Below are 17,057 nucleotides of genomic sequence, written 5' to 3' on the forward strand. Positions count from 1 at the left end.
CAGCCCTGCCCCAAGCAGAGTTTTTATCCCCAATAGGGAGATGTGCTAGAGGTTCCCTGAGGTCCACTAAAGACTTCACTATTGTTGTTGATTTGATATGGAAGATGTTCAGACACTGCAGAGGTAAAGCTTTAAGGCAGATAAACAGATTTTTAAAAAAATTAACTTCAAATAATTAATGAATGCAGCTTCTCTTTGTCTCTTTTAAATTGTAAGCAGTTAATAGCTACCCTTCAAACTGAGACTGTCTGAACTCTTTCTTTTCGCAGTGTAAGTAGTTGTTCTTGTACTAAAGAGCTGGAAAATGTTTTTAAGGGAGAAAAAAAAAAACAACCCTCCTCTGAGTGCAGAGTCTAGGCTAGGATTCCAGAGGAAGTTGAGGCCTCCAGCTCTACACAGGAAGCAATCTTAGAGCAGGCCTTAAATGCCAGATTCCAGGCAGAGTTTAACTAACCACTGACAGCTCTGTAAACAAAGCAGGGACAAAAAGAGAACAGCTTTCCCTTTTCTGGTAGTCATTTTTGGTTTGGGGGCTGCAGGGGAATTCTGTAATACTCGGCTTGATGGAATATAAACGAAGGCTGAAAAGGCTTTGTATATGAAGAACTATAAAGGGGAAATATTTCATGGACTAAATTATCAAGAAGAAGGTAGGGCATTTTTAAAATGCATGGATTAAACTATAAAAAAGTTGCTTTTGATTCTTTCAGAAGGATTTATACACAACTTGTCTCCTTCTGGGTGGTATTTAAAAGCTCTGGCTTCTATTCTTTCTCTCTCTCCCTTTTTTTTTGGGGGGGTGGGGGGAAGAGAGGGTGTGTTAGCCTTTCCAGAATTCTTGTTATCTGTTCAGCTAGAAAGAAACGAGAAATCTGTTGTGTAGCATTTTATTGCTTCCAATAAAATTTGAAGTTAAAAACAATTGCAGTCCTGCTGAATTTTTGCTATTGTTTCTAGGAAAGGACCTGCAGCATTACAAATAGCTAGTCTGTGGCTAGCAGATAAATACAGTATTTAGGTTAATGCATGTTGATTTAATTTTAACTTGGAAACTAAACTCAGGAATGGGCTGTGTTTATCCTACTAGGCATTTCATTAATCCTGTTTATCTCAGCAATACTGAGGAAGTTTATCGCTAGAAAAAGAAAATCGTACCAGTGGAGTTTAAAAAACAAAAATCCACCCCTGAATTATCTCCGTTGGTTACATGCATCCAATCGTATTGCATGTCCCTTCTAACTCACCTACCTTTCTCGGTTTAGATTCTGATCTGTCTGGAATTTCGAAAGCTTGAACACGCACCATGGATGACTTTGAACGCCGCAGAGAACTCAGGAGGCAAAAGCGTGAGGAAATGCGCCTTGAAGCGGAGAGGTGAGGCATTACATTGGAAAACAGAGTCCATGGCTTGATTTGTGTTAAGTACTGGCTTCGAGGCTTTCTGTGTCTCAATATCCAAAGTGCGGTGCAATTTTACTGAACAACTTTGCTATCAATATGTTTAAAAAAATGGCAATGGGTAATGTTTCTGGGGAGAGGCCGAAAGTCAATGGGAGTTGGGTGCCTAACTTCTTTAAGCTTTTTTGAAAATCCCAGCCTGGTGTGTTGAGGAAGAATGTAAGTACTGAAGGTGGAGTAGGGCAATGTGAAATCATTTACAGGTATAATAGAAAGGAACTTGTCAAGCTGATAATGGTCAGATGTCATGCGTCTGACGCTAGTCATAGAAATCAGATTGTGGTGGTGGTTCCAGAGATTGAGCTCAAATTATAGTGTGTTGAAGGAAAGCAGAGTGGAAATAAAACCCTTAGAGTACTTAATCTGTAACTACTTATCCTTAGACTGTTTAATACTCAATATGAGAACTGTCTGCTAAAATATCTACACTACTAGCACATTACATTTATGATTTGTTTGCAACTGTTTGATAAAGATTACAGAGGCAAAATTCTGCTCCTAGTTACTCCAGATTGACATTGGTGTAAATAAGAATAGAATTTGACCCTAAATGTTACTGTTGTTAGCTCAAATGCAGTGACAAGACTTTATTAAATGAACAGCTTGAAAATTTTGGGACTGATTCTCCTCTAATTCATACCCATTTTATACCAGTGCAACTCTATTGAGGTTAGTGGAGTTACTCCAGTATAAGAGGGGAAGGAATCAGGCCCCTAATATTTAAAAGAAAAAACAATTTTCCTTCTTTATGTTACAATGATTACTTTATTCGTTTATTAAAACTGCAAGAATTTCAAAAAATATAATTTACCCATTTCTTTCTTTCTTTCTTTTTGGATACTGAAAACGATATAGTTAGTTTCACTTTTGTTTCTAGTCTTTTTCATGTTCAGGTTCTCATGTACTAACATAATGCTGCAGTATCTGAGTTTCAAATACTGCAGAGGTATATTTCTTTCTTTTTACAAAGCAGTTTTAGATGGGAACAAAAAAAAGTCAGTGGAGTATAATATAAAATACATATTTTTTGTATCTGCCTAGAACATTTTTAATATGGTCTTGCCTATTCAGGCAAAACTTTTCAAATGGATAGTGGAAGGGACATCAAATGGATGGACATAGATGCCTTTTAATGACTATTTATTTTAGAAAGAAAGCACTATCCTATAGAACTGTGTATGTGATGGTTCAGATCAGGGTGGAAAACTGATTTTTCAGCGTTGGGAAACAGTAAAGTCATTTGCAGATAAATAAACTCAAATGAAAGCATAGTGGCCAAGTGAAATAAGATGGTACCATCCGTATTTCAAAAGCCACCATCACAACTGTCAAGTTGGCTAGCAGTCTTAACAAAGAGGCTGCAAAATGTGTCATGGAGAATGAGCTACCTTCGAGTGTTCCCTCCCGGTTTGCATTGATGCATTTGGTTGGACAGTTTGAGAGAAACTTGCATGGCCAGTTCCAGTGCTGGACCATTCCTCTGGGTAAACAGGCACGTCTGTCTCCAGAGCTGTTGGGCTCTCACCACGAAGTAAATTTGCAAAGAAATACATGAATTGAATAAAATGCTTGTCATAGTTACTGACAGGGATATGCAGTAACTCCTCACTTAAAGTCGTCCTGGTTAACGTTGTTTTGTTGTTACGTTGCTGATCAATTAGAGAACATGCTTGTTTAAAGTTGCGCAATGCTCCCTTATAACGTCATTTGGCAGCTGCCTGCTTTGTCCACTGCTTGCAGAAAGAGCGGCCCGTTGGAGCTAGCTGATGGAGGGCTTGGAACCCAGGTGGACCAGCAGCCCCCCTATCAGCTCCCCGCTCCCCTAAGTTCCCTGTGGGGCAGCTGCTCAGCAGGCTAGCAATTGCCGGCAGTTCAGCTGTCCCTCCCCTACTGCCATGTGCTGCCCCTGCCTCTGCCTTGGAGCTGCTCCCCAGAGCCTCCTGCTTGCTGTGCAAGTGAGGTGGGGGGAAGAGGAGGGCTAGTGTCAGGGTGTTCCCCTACCCCTGCTCCTGCACCTTGCTTACCCCATTTCCATAGAGCAAGGAGGGACACGACAGGGCTTAGGACAGATGGAGCTTCCTGGCAGCAGCTGCCATCTGAACTTGCTGATCTACTTAAAGAGGCAATGTACTTAGAATGGGATCAGCATACTTGAAGGTGCCTTGTGCATCTCTCTCTCTCACACACACAGAGTGTGAGTCTCTGTTTCCGTCTGCCATGCTGTCTCCCCTCCCTTCATTGGTGCTGCCTTGTAGAGTGTGAGTTCTTTCTATTTTTGGAGCCTTTAGGGCTCACGACTTCAAATATTTTCTCTGCAACCACGAGGGCTAGAAATGTACTTTATGAAAATGAAAATTGAGATTCTAAAGTCATTACCTGACTCCAGGAACTGGGGCTTCATGCAAACTCCCAAATATTGCAAGACTTAGGATAAAATTGTGAGAATTGGCAACGTTGTTAATCAGCCCCATTGAAATCCTGACTTAAGGACTGCAGGACTAGAGAAATTATTAGCGACTGTCACATTTCATATTAAACTTTTCTGTGAATTATATTTTAATTTTTGTGATTTTGTTTTATTTATTTTAAAAGCATTACTGTAACATCTCTAACTATCCATCTCTCTCTCCTGTATGTTAGAGGAAAAAATAGACCTCAAAGGCCCCTGTAAACATTAAGACACAGCAATATTCCTGTGTTAGTCCCTTATTTTTAAAAGAGATCTTTTTTCCATGAAGTGAATTTAGTACTCCTGAAAAGTGCCAAACTGATGGCACTAGGGACTAAAATGTTCTGTTTATTCTGAGACCTGGCACCTGATGGGCTGTGCCTTCATATTTCCCCACACTAGCCTGTCATTGTGATTTAGATGTTAGCTGAGGAAACTGTCTCTAGGTCACTGGCTCTCAAACTTTCCAGACTGAAGTACACCTTTCAGGAGTCTGATTTGACTTGTGTACCCCCACGTGACACCTTACTTAAAAACTACTTGCTTACAAAATTAGACATTAAAACACAAAAGTGTCACAGCACACTATTACTGAAAAATTGCTTACTTTCTCATTTTTACCCTATAATTATAAATCAATTGGAATATAAATATAATACTTACATTTCAGTGTATAATATATAGAGCAGTATAAACAAGTCATTGTTTGTGTGGAATTGTAGTTTGTATTGACTTTGCTAGTGATTTTTATGTAGCCTGTTGTAAAACTAGATAAATATCTAGATGAGTTGATGTACCCCATGGAAGATCTGTGTACTCCCAGGTGTACACGTACCCCTGATTGAGAACCACTGCTCTAGATATGCAATGTAATGCCCTTTGAATAGGCAGGTTAATACACACCAGCTTCCTACAGGGTTTCGTCCACCGTCCGCCAGTGGTGCTGGAACACTTTTTATAGTGGGGGTGCTGAAAGCCAGCTAACCAAACTGTAAAGCAGACTAAGCAGTGGTCCCCAAACTTTTTACCTCACCCCTTCCTTATCCCTGTCTGCGCCCCCTGCCTCCCAAGAGTTGGGACTAGGAGTGGGGGCCACGACTCCAGGAGCAGGAGACATGGACAGGGGTAAGGAGGCCAAGGCTGGGGTGTAGGGTGTTGACGGGAATATCTGGTTGAAAAGGGACCTCGGGGGCTCTGGTCATTAGAAGGGACTGTTAGAAGTCAGGTCAGTAGTGCAACAGGCTAAGTCAGGCTCTGTGCCCGCCCTGGCTCCGCGTGGCTCCCCAGGAGCCGCCAGCATAATCCTGCAGCCTCTAAATGCAGGGGCGGCCATGGGACTCCGTGTGCTGTCCCCACCCCGAACGCTGGCTCCACAGATCCCATTGGCTGGGAATCACAACCAATCGAGCTGTGGGGACGGTGCCTGCAGATGGGGCAGTGCGCAGAGACCCCTGGCTGCCCCTGTGCCTAGGGGCCGCAGAGACATGTCGCCATTTCCCGGGAGCCACCTGAGGTCAGTGCTGCCCGGAGCCCATATCCCTCATCCCCTCCTGCACCCCACCCCTTGCCCCAGCCCGTAGCTCCCTCCTGCAGTCTGAACCCCTCATCCCTACCCCCCTTCCTAGAGCCCCCTCCTGCATCCCAAACCCTTCATCCCTGGCCCCACACTAGAACCCACACCCCCAGCTGGAGTCCTTACTCCCTCCGACACCCCAACCTTCTGACCCAATCTGGTGAAAATGAGCAAGTGAGCGAAGGTGGGGGAGAGCGAGTGACAGAGGGAGGGGGGATGGAAGCAAGGGGCTGGGGTCTCAAGGAAGGGGCAGGGCAAGACTGTTCAGTTTTCTGAAATCAGAAATTTGGCAACCCTACCGGGGCCACAGCTGGGGGCAGGTGAAGGGCCAGCAGTTGGATCCCTGTGCATAGTGGGGGCCAGCAGCCAGGACCGAGGGCATGGGGGGGCAAGGAGTGGAGCTCCAGATGGGGGGCCGGCAGCTGGGACCCCGTATGCAGGACCAGGAGTGGAGCCCCGGATGCGGGCCAGGGGTGCTGCAGCACCCCACAGACACCTAGTTCCTGCGCCTATGCCCTCCTTTGGAGCATCTGGTACTGATGTCCGTCCCAGACAGAATGCAGGAAGAGATGCATCACTAGTCTAGAAGTTCCTATGAATATTTAGCTTATGTACTAGGCATGTTTGTTAACTGAGCCTAATTATAAGCAGATTCATTGTGATATGGACAGTTATCCCCAAGGACACTGTGAATGGGACTGTGACTACCATACAGCCACCAAAGGGATGAGATGACATTCAGACAATACCCAAGCCTGCTTGAGTCAAACAAGTGACCTGGAGGTGAAAGTATCCGTAGCCCATCACAGAGCTTATGAATCAACCCGTTTCAGTGCCTCTTTTGTTGTCCGTAAAACAGTATGGAGGTGGCAGGTTGTCCGTGTGTTTGCAGCCTAACTGTCTAATTAGTTTGAAGCACTTTTCACGGGGCAAATCTGTCTCCAGCAGCTTTTTTGGGATGAAGGAGACATGGTGAGCTTCTTTCCCTCAGCGTGGTCCTGGTGCTCAACAGAGTGCAAGGGCCGGGGCATGGCCTGCTTGTCATGTCTGCTAAGGCCCAACAGGGGCCATGTCCCTGACCTCTAATGTCTATTTTGGTATGCAGCATGGACTAGTTGGAGGGGGTCACACAGCTTCATTTCTAAGGTGCGGTCAGCCACGTACTCTGTATCCCGTACTTCTATCCATCTGAGCTATCTAGGCCTGTTTTGGCAAACTGGCTCCAGTGAGAACCTCACATCTGACTTTCTGTCTTCAACCCCAGCTAGAGCTGGTCCAGTAGTAGGGGCAGACTCAGGCCTATGGTTTCTTAGAAATGTGCTAAAAAAAAAAAAAGAATTTTGACTGGCTCAGTTACAGCATCTAGCTCTGACATTCAGGATACACATGCTTAGAGTTGACCCTAGGAAACCTGCCTTCCCTTTTAAAGACCAACAGCCTGATACTCCATTGGCCTGCACCTTGTGTGCAAAGGGAGGGGGAAGTGGGTATAAAACTCTGAATTGATGCAGCCTTCTCATGCCAGTGCTGGCATGTAGATGGAAACTGATCTCTTCTATCCTTTTCTGTCATTAGCTGCTGCTTCCATCTGCACGATGGTGCTGAGATCGACTGTTCAGCCTTCCCTGCTATGGGTTCTTCTTAAGGTTTCTCTTGGGCACCCTCGTTTCCTTATCCAAGTTGGTTTTCACTTGACAGCTTCAGGTGGGAGTCTGTGTGTTGGCATCCGGAGTACATGCCCCAGAGATGTCTAGCACTTCCATCTGATTCTGGTGGAGAGGAGCTTCTGGTTGGTGACTTCTTGGATCTCTTTGTTGTTGATAAAATCTCTCCATCCAATGCCCAGAATCTTTCATATATATTTTTTTCTATCACTCCCAAATCTGAATGCTAGTATTTTACATTCACTTTACACTCTTTCATTGTGATCTGGTTGTGACCTTGCCCTTGTGTAAATGACTGCACTGGTGCAGGACCACAGAGACACAGACTCCATGCATGTGGTAGACGTGATGTGCTATATGTCCGTCTGTATCCAGCAATGCTTTGTGAAACAGAGTGGAGGTTGTGTCATGCCCCTAAATGCTCATGGGAGTTCAGTGCATGGATTGATGGTAGGATAAGGCCCCGGGGGCTTGATCCAAAGCCTGTCAAAGTCAGTGAAATCTTTCCATTGACTTCACTGGGTTTTGGATTAAGCCCTGAATGAGTTACCTGAACTAGACAATGTATGTAACAGTGCTAATGGGTTACAGGAGTACATGATAGAAAAATCACATAAGTTTAATATCTGAAACACAGACCAAATTCCTCCCAGAGGCTAGAGCCTGGGGCTATCCTATCAATAAACTACTACTAATAAATAATGGGCCAGATCCACAGCTCATGTAAATCAGCATAATTTCATTGAACTCAATGGATTTATGCAGATTTACACCACCTAAGGATTTGATCCAATAAGTGGCCCCAAACTATGATGACTCATCAATATAGGCCATCTTAAAAATGCAGACTACTGCTTAGGATACTATGTGCTTACTGTTGGAATGCAAGAAACATTCTCTCTCAGCAATTTTTTTTTTATTTTGGTGTAGGTGAAAATGACAGTCTAATAACTCATGCTAGAGCCAGACAAGACTTGGGGTGTGTGCGTGTGTGCAGTGCAAGCTTGCTGCCAATGCACCCATGTCCTGGCTTGTAGCTATAAAACCTTTGAGTAAAGTTTACTAAGCCCAAATTCTTCTCTGTGACAGTGAGGCAACTAACTAGCATAAATAAGAGGAGAATTTGTCCCCTTGAACTGTCTTAGGCAGTGGGTTCCAGTCTTAGGACTTACTCTGCATAGCACTTTGCATCCTTGGATCTCAAAGCACTTTACAACAGTGGATAGGCCTCACTGTTTTCCTAGTGATGCTCACTGAAGCCATTTTACAAAACTGAAGTAATTTGTCCTATGTTACATAAGAAGCCACTGAAAGGATCAGGTCTCCTTACTCCAACCGGACTATGTAGGGCTCTATCCACCGGACCATACTCCTTTCCTAACCAGCTTTGTCATGTGGATAATGGTCCCTTTAAGGACTAGGAAGAGAATAACAAATAAACCTGGAAGGAACAGCATCAAGTATTTTTGGATGCAGATTTTACATTTTTTAAAAGGAAAGAGATTTCCTGTCCACTATTCATGTCTTGTTCCTTTTTGCATTTCACTTATCTTAAACCAGTGATACTCAGACTAAGGCTCGGGAACCACAAGTGGCTCTTTAATGTGTCTCCTGTGGCTCTTTGCAGCACACGATATTAAAACACTGTGTAATTTAATTATTAACCAATCTAAGTTATTACTCAGTCAGGATGCTTCTACTATGTCATTAACCATGATTTTGGAGTAGGGGAGGCTGATTTTTCGAGGAGTGGGACTGGCAGTGTTGCTAGCCTAAACACTGGCCTAAAGCAAGAATAATGTACAATGGTAGCAATATAGAACACAGAGCTGAAACAGGAATGGGTAACTTTACCCATGAGTAGCCCCAAAGACCTGAAGGAGACTGCTTGCTACTTCTGTGTGTAAGGGTTTGCAGGATTTTACTGACAGAAACCTCTATCTAGATAACTATCAGAGGGGTAGCCGTGTTAGTCTGGATCTGTAAAAGCAACAAAGAGTCCTGTGGCATCTTATAGACTAACAGAAGTATTGGACCGTGAGCTTTTGTGGGTGAATACCCACTTTGTCAGACTAGTAAACTGTGCTCTCTCTCTCTCAAAAGAGAAGATGAAATTCTTATACTAGAATTATCCCCTTCTCAACTGAGCACACCTGGAGACTAGGACTTCTATAATGTTTCAGCCTGACTGTGAGATTTTTTGCTTTGTTTTGTTTTTGTAGTTGACAGGTAGGGATGGATGAAATTTCCCCTTCAGCTCACTGTTGTGCATTCTATTAGTCACTAGCTGCCATCCTACACCCCAGAAGTGGTTACATTTTGTGTATGGAGGGTACTTTTTAAACCTCTTTGGGTTCTTTGAGCATTCTTTACGTGTTGATGAAACTTTAAAGCTCAATTATGACTCGTATGAACCTGAGCTGTGCTGGGAAGGAGAATGCAAATTGGTGAAGTGTAGTGGCTTAGAAGTATTTTGTCTTTTAAATGTGGTCACCATAGTGCAGAGGTGCTATGGAATGTGATAACAAATGTCTGTTGTTATACCTGTTCAGTAGGTGTAGCCAGCGGCGACTCCAGGCACCAGTGTTCCAAGGATGCGCCTGGGGCGGCAAGCCACGGGGGCCGCCCTGCCAGTCCCTGTGAGGGCGGCAGTCAGGCAGCCTTCGTCGGCTTGCCTGCGGGAGGTCCGCCAGTCCTGCGGATTCAGCGGCAATTCGTCGGTAGGTACGCCGAAGGCACGGGACCGGGGACCTCCCGCAGGCAAGTCGCTGAAGGCTGCCTGCCTGCTGTGCTTGGGGCGGCAAAAAAGCTAGAGCCACTCCTGGGTGTAGCCAACACTCCTTCAGTGAAACCTGCCCAGACACCCCCCCGCTGAACCTTCTAGTTCTGCCCTCTTACTCTCTAGAGCCCCTACATGACTGTTCTGGGGTGGCAAAGGACTTCTTGCACACACTGTCCCCCATGATGCATCTATGCTATAGTGGCAATGATTTTGCCTTCACTGAGTGAAGAATTTGGTCCAGCGTACCTTTCTTGAAGTACACGCATTTAAGCCTAACAGAATTTTCAATTGCACATGCCAGGCACACAATTTTCCAACACTTATAACTTAAGTTAACTCAGACCTAAGAAAGCACACCTTCTTCGTTGAGGACTATGTCCATGCCAAATATCAAAATCCAGCCATTTTTACTGTAGTGCCATTTTTTTTTAAAAAGAATGATTAGAATTCTTTATCATAAAAAGTTGTGTTCTTTTTGTTTTGCTTTTTTTCCTAGTATTCCTTAAATTCAAAATGTGTGTAAGGCTCATCTTTCCATAAAAATATTCACCTTCTGGAAGTATCAAGGCATGGAAAATTCTGCTTAATTCGTTTTCTTTAATTTACAAGCATCACATGAAATTGAGGGTAAGATTCACTGGTACGCTCCAGCTGCTAAGATGCCTTTACAGCTGCTTTGCATCCTGGCACTAAATATTTGGAGCTCACGGGTGAATCTGACCCTCAGGGTCATAATGAACAGTGTTTTGCAGAGTCTACTTCAGAGTTCCCAGAATTTATGGTAAAGCTTGGCTGACAGGCATGATTTGTAGTCTCATTATAATATGTCCTTTTAGCACCATTTTGTGGGTGCATAAACAAAAAACAAACAAACAAACAAAATGTTGTAATCTCAAAATTTCAAAGGCAACAAATTTTTCTTTGGAGAAAAATGAACATTGGTAAAAAGGCATATGCAATTTATTTTTTAAAGTATCAGTCAGCTTCACTGATATTTTTTAAATTGTCCTGACCGAGAAGTTTGTATAAATGGAGCTTTGTTCCCCTAAGTAGCTAGCCATGCAGAATTATAAACCTCACCAAACTGCAGTGCCTATGCTAAGTACCCAGAGCAGACAACAAAACAGACTCTTTATTATTTCAGATATTAATCCCATCTGTATTTTAGGATCATTCTATAATCTCAGTACTGCACCTACCAAACCAATCAAGCTTTCAGTAGGAGGGAGAGCCTAAATCCAGCACTAAGACACTGCCAGATTTTCACCTCTTTTGATATAGGGGCAGTTTCTCCTTGGAGATGCTAAGGGCTGCTGGAAAGCCTGGGAAACAAAAACAAACAACAAAGAGCATTTTACAATTGGTTGTGGAAGGGAATTAGTTGTTAGCTTTAATCAGAGAAACAAAATGTGGGTAGGTGTCATCTGGACATTGGGCCAGGTTCTGAACTTATTTAGAACACTGTAAATCTAGAGTAAGAATAGAGTTATTTCAGAGTAGCTGGGACTGTGAGGTGGCCTGTGTGCATACATTACACCCATCTTTAACCTTTGATCCAGAGTTTGACAGAAAACATGCACTGAAAGTATCTTCAGATTTAAGGAGCTGTGGACATAAAATAAATTGAGTGAAACATACCATCTTTCATAAACTCTTCCAGTTCTCTAGAATGTCTTGATGATTAGAAATTTAGAACTAAATGATCAGTCCAGAGGAAAAACAATCTTTGAAATCTTTGAAGAGAACACCTTCTGGGCGTATAAACCACAGAGCTGTACAACTAAAATGTCTGTTTTCCATAGCATAGCAAAATATTAGTTATGCTTCTGTTAGAGTTGAAAAGGCACTTGCATTATAAGATATTGTTTTCAGACATTTCACTTTTTGAAAAGTTTACCTGTTAGGCTGAAAATTTAGGCTTGCTGTCTGGGGGCTGGGGGAGGAGAGGAGGTGCAACAGGGTGAGAGAGAGAGAGAGAACACATGAGAGTGGCTGTGGGTGTAAAGTTCCTATGCACCTGTTGATTGGCTCAGGTAACTCAAGTGCCATAGAGTTTACGCGTAATGAGGGGAAAGTGCCTTTGGCATATTTGAAGGACTTTGATTAAGCAGGAACAACTTTATGCCCTAGTTCTGCATTTGGAGGGCTCTGATCTCTGAAATCCCATTGACTTCAATGGGCAAGTCACTTCGCTTCTCTGTGCCTGGGTTTCCTCATCTGTAAAAAGAGGATAATGAGACTGACCTCATGTGTAAAGCACTTTTGAGATTTACTCATGAAAAGTGCTGTATAAGAGCTAAGTATTATTATTATGAATCATTATTATTCATTGTTACGCCTCCACAGGGGCCACAGAAACTATAACAGCAGATCCCAATTCACCTTGTACAGGATTGCCAAAAAGTTTAAAAAAAAAAAAAAGGGTAGGGGGTGCCTTATGATGTTTTTAAATGTGCCTGAGGGATTTAGACACCAAAATTTATTTAGAATTCCAAAGAGACTTGAGCACCTTAATCTCTTTTTTGAAAACTCCAGGCCTGCATAGTGTTTTAAACTACTAAGTGACCTAACTTTCAAAAGTGCTGAGCACTCACCATCTCTTATTGAAGTCAGTATTAAATTGGAACCTATTTAGTTGCATAATAAATATGGACGTTGGATTATAACTTTACGCACCCATTATTTAAAATCTTGGCCTATGTGTTTAAAAATTACGTATTATGAAGTGTAGTAATACAATGCTATTTTAAAACATGTTGTTTAAAAAAATATATATATAGGTAGGGGCTCCACGCACAAGCACACATGTATCGGGAACGCTGCATTTATGGACATGATTACACATTTAAGTTTATGTGCATGATCACATATTTTTATTGTGCCTTACATGCAAATCTACAGTAATTGAAAGAAGGTACAGAGTGCATCTATTGGAATCTCATATAGCACATTCAGCACTAAACAGAGTGTGCAATCAGATTTCTCTTATGTTATATCCTCCTTCACCCAGGAAATTAAATGCAAATAGCTTTGTTAATTCAACATTAAGATGAAGTTTTGAAGGCACAGAGGTTGGTAAATTCAGTGTTAAGGTTCCCATACCAACCATAACTGGTCATTGTGCATGAATCTCTCTATATATATTTAGGTATAGATTAATATAATTAATAGAGCTGGTTGAAAACTTTCCATCAAAACTTTTTTCCAGTCAAAATGGCCTTTTTTCCTAAATAAAAAAAATTATGGAAAATTTTTGTTTAATTAATAATTTTCCATACTTTTGATCACAGAAAGAAAAAGAAAAAAAGTCAGTTTTCAAAATGCCATACAGGTGTAAATTGGCCCTAGCTCTGTTGTCTTCAGCAGAGCTATAACCATTTGCACCAGCTGAGGATCTGCCCCCTAAACTTTAAATGTCCTCACACTGATGCATGTAATATCTCAGCTATAACGTTGCAATGTTTTAGTTTCGGCATGTAAGAACTTTAGCACCTTTGTAGAACAGACTCTGATTCCCTCACTCCCCTTTGAATTGTACTGCACTTCACAAGTAATCATGGTGAGTTTAACAGGACTAATAATGTTGTAATTTATATTTGGTGAGAGTATGGATCATTATTGAGGTACAGTGTCTTAATCAGGCCTAATTACAATCTGTCCCTTTAACATAGTTTTGAATAATCTGGGCCAGCTCCTCAACTGGATCTGTTGAGAACCTGTCCCTCTGTATTCTGGGCTGTCCATAGTGTGGTCACATGGGGTCAATGAGGAGACTGTGTAAGATACATTTTTAAAAAAGTATGGTTTGAAATTACTAGCCAAATGTAAATATAAAGATTTAGCTGAACTTGGTATTAAATTATTTCCCCAGCTTTCATGGAGCCATACAAGAAGATAAAAGTTATTAGGTTCTGTAGAAATTCTGATTATTTTCCAAATACGAAAAACTCGAAGAATAAATATGAAAATTAGTTAGACCACTGGACATTTAGGTATATCTGCTTCTTCTCAATACAGGTTTTCACACTTTATTCACACTTTCATGCAATGCTTATGATCAAATATCGGAAATTAACCCTGATATGCAGAAGATTAGATTTCCCTATAAAAAGGAAAGTGGATTAAAAATGAAGTCAAATGCTAACCAATTTTACACACAAATAAGCATAGTATGTAAACAGTATCAAATTGCTGGTGGCATGGGCATAGTTACCCTTTAGAATTCAGTTCAACGAACCATAGAGGAAGAATGTTGTGATTTTCAAATAAAACTCCAACCCTTAAGTGCTGGAACTAAAAGTGTGGGGGGTGCTGCTGCACCCCCGGGGTTGAAGTGGTTTCCATCATATACAGGGTTACAGTTTGGTTCAATGGCTCTCAGCACCCTCACTATAAAAATGATTCCAGCGCCCCTGCTCCAGCTTGATTCCAACTTGCTGAAACATCTCATTTAATCAATTAGTTTTCATGCATTTTTGGCTGTGTTCGTTTTAAACAAGACATAGTTACTGAAGTTAAATGTTTATAGGCATCTTTATTCTCTCATCACAACCCATGTAGTCTTAGGCTTTGTCTACGCAACTTTTAGCGACACAGCTATGCCACTATAGCCGTGCCGCTAAAAGGCACCCAGTGTAGCTGCTGTTTGTTGGCAGGAAAGAGCTGTCCTGCCAAGAAAAAACTTCCATTCCCAACAAGTGGCTGCAGCTTTGTCGGCAGGAGAGCGCTCCTGTTAACAAAGCGCAGTTCACACCGGCACGGGCGGGGGAGGGTGTTTTTAACACCCCGAATGACAAAAGTTTTGCCAACAAAGTTCCAGGGTAGACAAAGCCTTAGTAACTCATACTAATGAAAAAAAATCCCCCTGTTCAGTGGATTCTCCTTTTGATATCATGGCCTTTTGCAGAACAGACTGAGATGTCATAAATATGTCCTTCCTTGGGACTTTAATTCACCAGTACATGTTTCAAGCAACCTCCTCTTTAGCAGTGTGGCCACCTAACAAATCGATCACTGGCAGGCAGTGACCAGTGGGTGGAGTTTAACAAAAGAGATGCAGCTACTGATTAGAAAGAACAATAGCTTCATTAGCTTGGCAGCCTTATTAGCTTTGCAGCTGCTCTTCCAGGAGAAGGAGAGTTATCGTGAAGGGAAGTTAACATCCTGCATAACTACTTTCCCAACACAACATTTCTTTTGGTTGATTAGAAAATGCAAACCAGTCTATAGTGTACTTGATAAATAAATGTCAGTTTCATTTTGTTGACTCTTAAAAAACTAATAGTTTATGTAGCTTTGCTCTGTTTTGCCTATATGTGTTCATTTAATTAGACAGACTTGTGTATTAAATATGGTCCTAGCTAGACAGAAGTGATAGGGCTCATGTCCAACAAATTTCTGTGTTGATAATGGCATATCAAGGCAGGCACTTAATGACATTGCCTTCTGCCTCTTTTTGTTAAGACTTTTCCTATACAAGGCCCATTTCTTAGTTTATAGTCTGCTTCATTCCATTTAATAATTTTGCTACCATTCACTAAAAAGCATGTTCTGGTTTTTAAGCCACCAGTCAAAAATGAAACCAATGCCTTAGCCTCCCCTACCAAGCCTTGCCCCTTAAGGCAAACACCATCCCTCTTATGATGGAACTAGACAGAGTGGTGTATTGGCCATGGGTTCTCAGCAATGGAGGGGTGGTAGTGGCTCTGCCGGGTAGCACTTCCCTAGAGATAGCTCCCCTCTCTACCCCTTCATAGGAGGAGCATTTCAGGACTGATCTACACATATAATTGCACCAGTGTAACTAATAATGTTGAAATTGATTTATTTAAACTAGTGCAGGCCTCCACCTAGACACTCTTCCTTTGTTTGGGAAATTTACTGGTTCAAGTGAAACCGATATAAACCATATATAAACCCATTTAACTTAAACCTGTGCAACTTGTGTGTGTAGAGAAAAGATTTTGAGACTAGGGGAGTGAATGAGGGTGTTGAAAACTGGGATGGTAAGCTTTAAAACCAAGCAAGTGGTAACCTCACTGACCTTTGAGTGCTAGTCCATGCAAATCCTTCCCCCTCTTGTATCCAGATGCAAAGCACACCGACAGTGGTGCCAGTGAGGTTCTCCAGCATGGAGTTAAGGGGGACAGAAACATTGCCCATTGCAAATCAGGAGGCTGTAAGTTCTGAGACTGTTACAGAATTAGGGCCAGTGTCATGGAGCAGCTCCACAGATGTTTCTTGGAGTGGAAGAAGGATCCTTGTACCCTGAGCGCTCCTGGGCTCTGGGATTTTCACCCTGGCTGCCATGCAGCACATAGCTGTTTGCAAAGAGTGCTCTGCACAAGTAACTTGCTAGATGGCTACACTGGAATCAAAAATCTGAGCAACATCCTTTTCCCTAGGTAAGTGGAGAATTGCAGAGGAGGGAAGGGAAGGCAGAGAGTGGAAAACAGAAAACCTGATCTGCGCTCACTCAGGCTGGCGGAAGGCTCACAGTCAGAATCCAGTGCCACTGCTTACGCTATGAATCATGGAAATTCCATTTGTTTCTCTCGCTATCTCCATTGATTTCAACAGGTTTGCACAAGGTGTTAAAGCAGACCTTATTCCTTTGAACTCAAACTCCAACAGAAATTGCAAATGCAGTCTGAAAAAAATGCTGCTTAATTCAGCTTATTCAAACCAACTCTTTTTCTAAGAGAGAGCCTATTTATACACAATCATTTTTAATATCTGTCACAATACTAACTGTCAGGAATGAAAAACACCAAATCCTGCTCTTGGTTACATGCATGCAACCCCAGTGAAGTCAGTGAGGCTGCATGCATGAAACTAAGAATGAAATTTAGCATGCTGTTCTGTAAGGTTAAATTCTGTGCATTTCTGTGGCATTTTAATCTTAACACAAAGGGCTGTTTTCAAACAGAGGTGAAATGGCTGCACCAACACAAATGTGTGCCTAACCTTACAGTGTCTGCAAAAAATCATCTTATTTGTACGCAAATGAGCACTTACATGAGCAAACTAATTTCCTGTATACAATTTCCAGCTGCATGGGGGTAGAGGAAAGTAACTAGACTGGGCAATATGATGGACTTTGTGAAATGCACATGATGATGATTTGTGCAA

General features: G+C 42.2%; 1 protein-coding gene across 9 annotated transcripts in view; it reads left to right on the forward strand.

The window, feature by feature from the left end:
• CALD1 (caldesmon 1) overlaps positions 1-17,057 on the forward strand; it is a 247,395-nt gene that overhangs the window by 130,788 nt on the left and 99,550 nt on the right. For 8 of the 9 annotated variants that reach the window (XM_050968236.1, XM_050968285.1, XM_050968274.1 and 5 more), the window contains exon 3: positions 1,263-1,374. In XM_050968236.1, the coding sequence (XP_050824193.1) occupies positions 1,304-1,374 (71 nt within the window). In that variant the 5' untranslated portion in view covers positions 1,263-1,303. Of the gene's footprint in view, positions 1-490; positions 651-1,262; positions 1,375-17,057 lie in introns of those variants that run through there. The other variant, XM_050968247.1, reaches the window with a different exon arrangement.

The sequence above is a fragment of the Gopherus flavomarginatus genome, chromosome 1 (genome assembly GCF_025201925.1).
Source record: "Gopherus flavomarginatus isolate rGopFla2 chromosome 1, rGopFla2.mat.asm, whole genome shotgun sequence".
Taxonomy (NCBI): domain Eukaryota; kingdom Metazoa; phylum Chordata; order Testudines; family Testudinidae; genus Gopherus; species Gopherus flavomarginatus.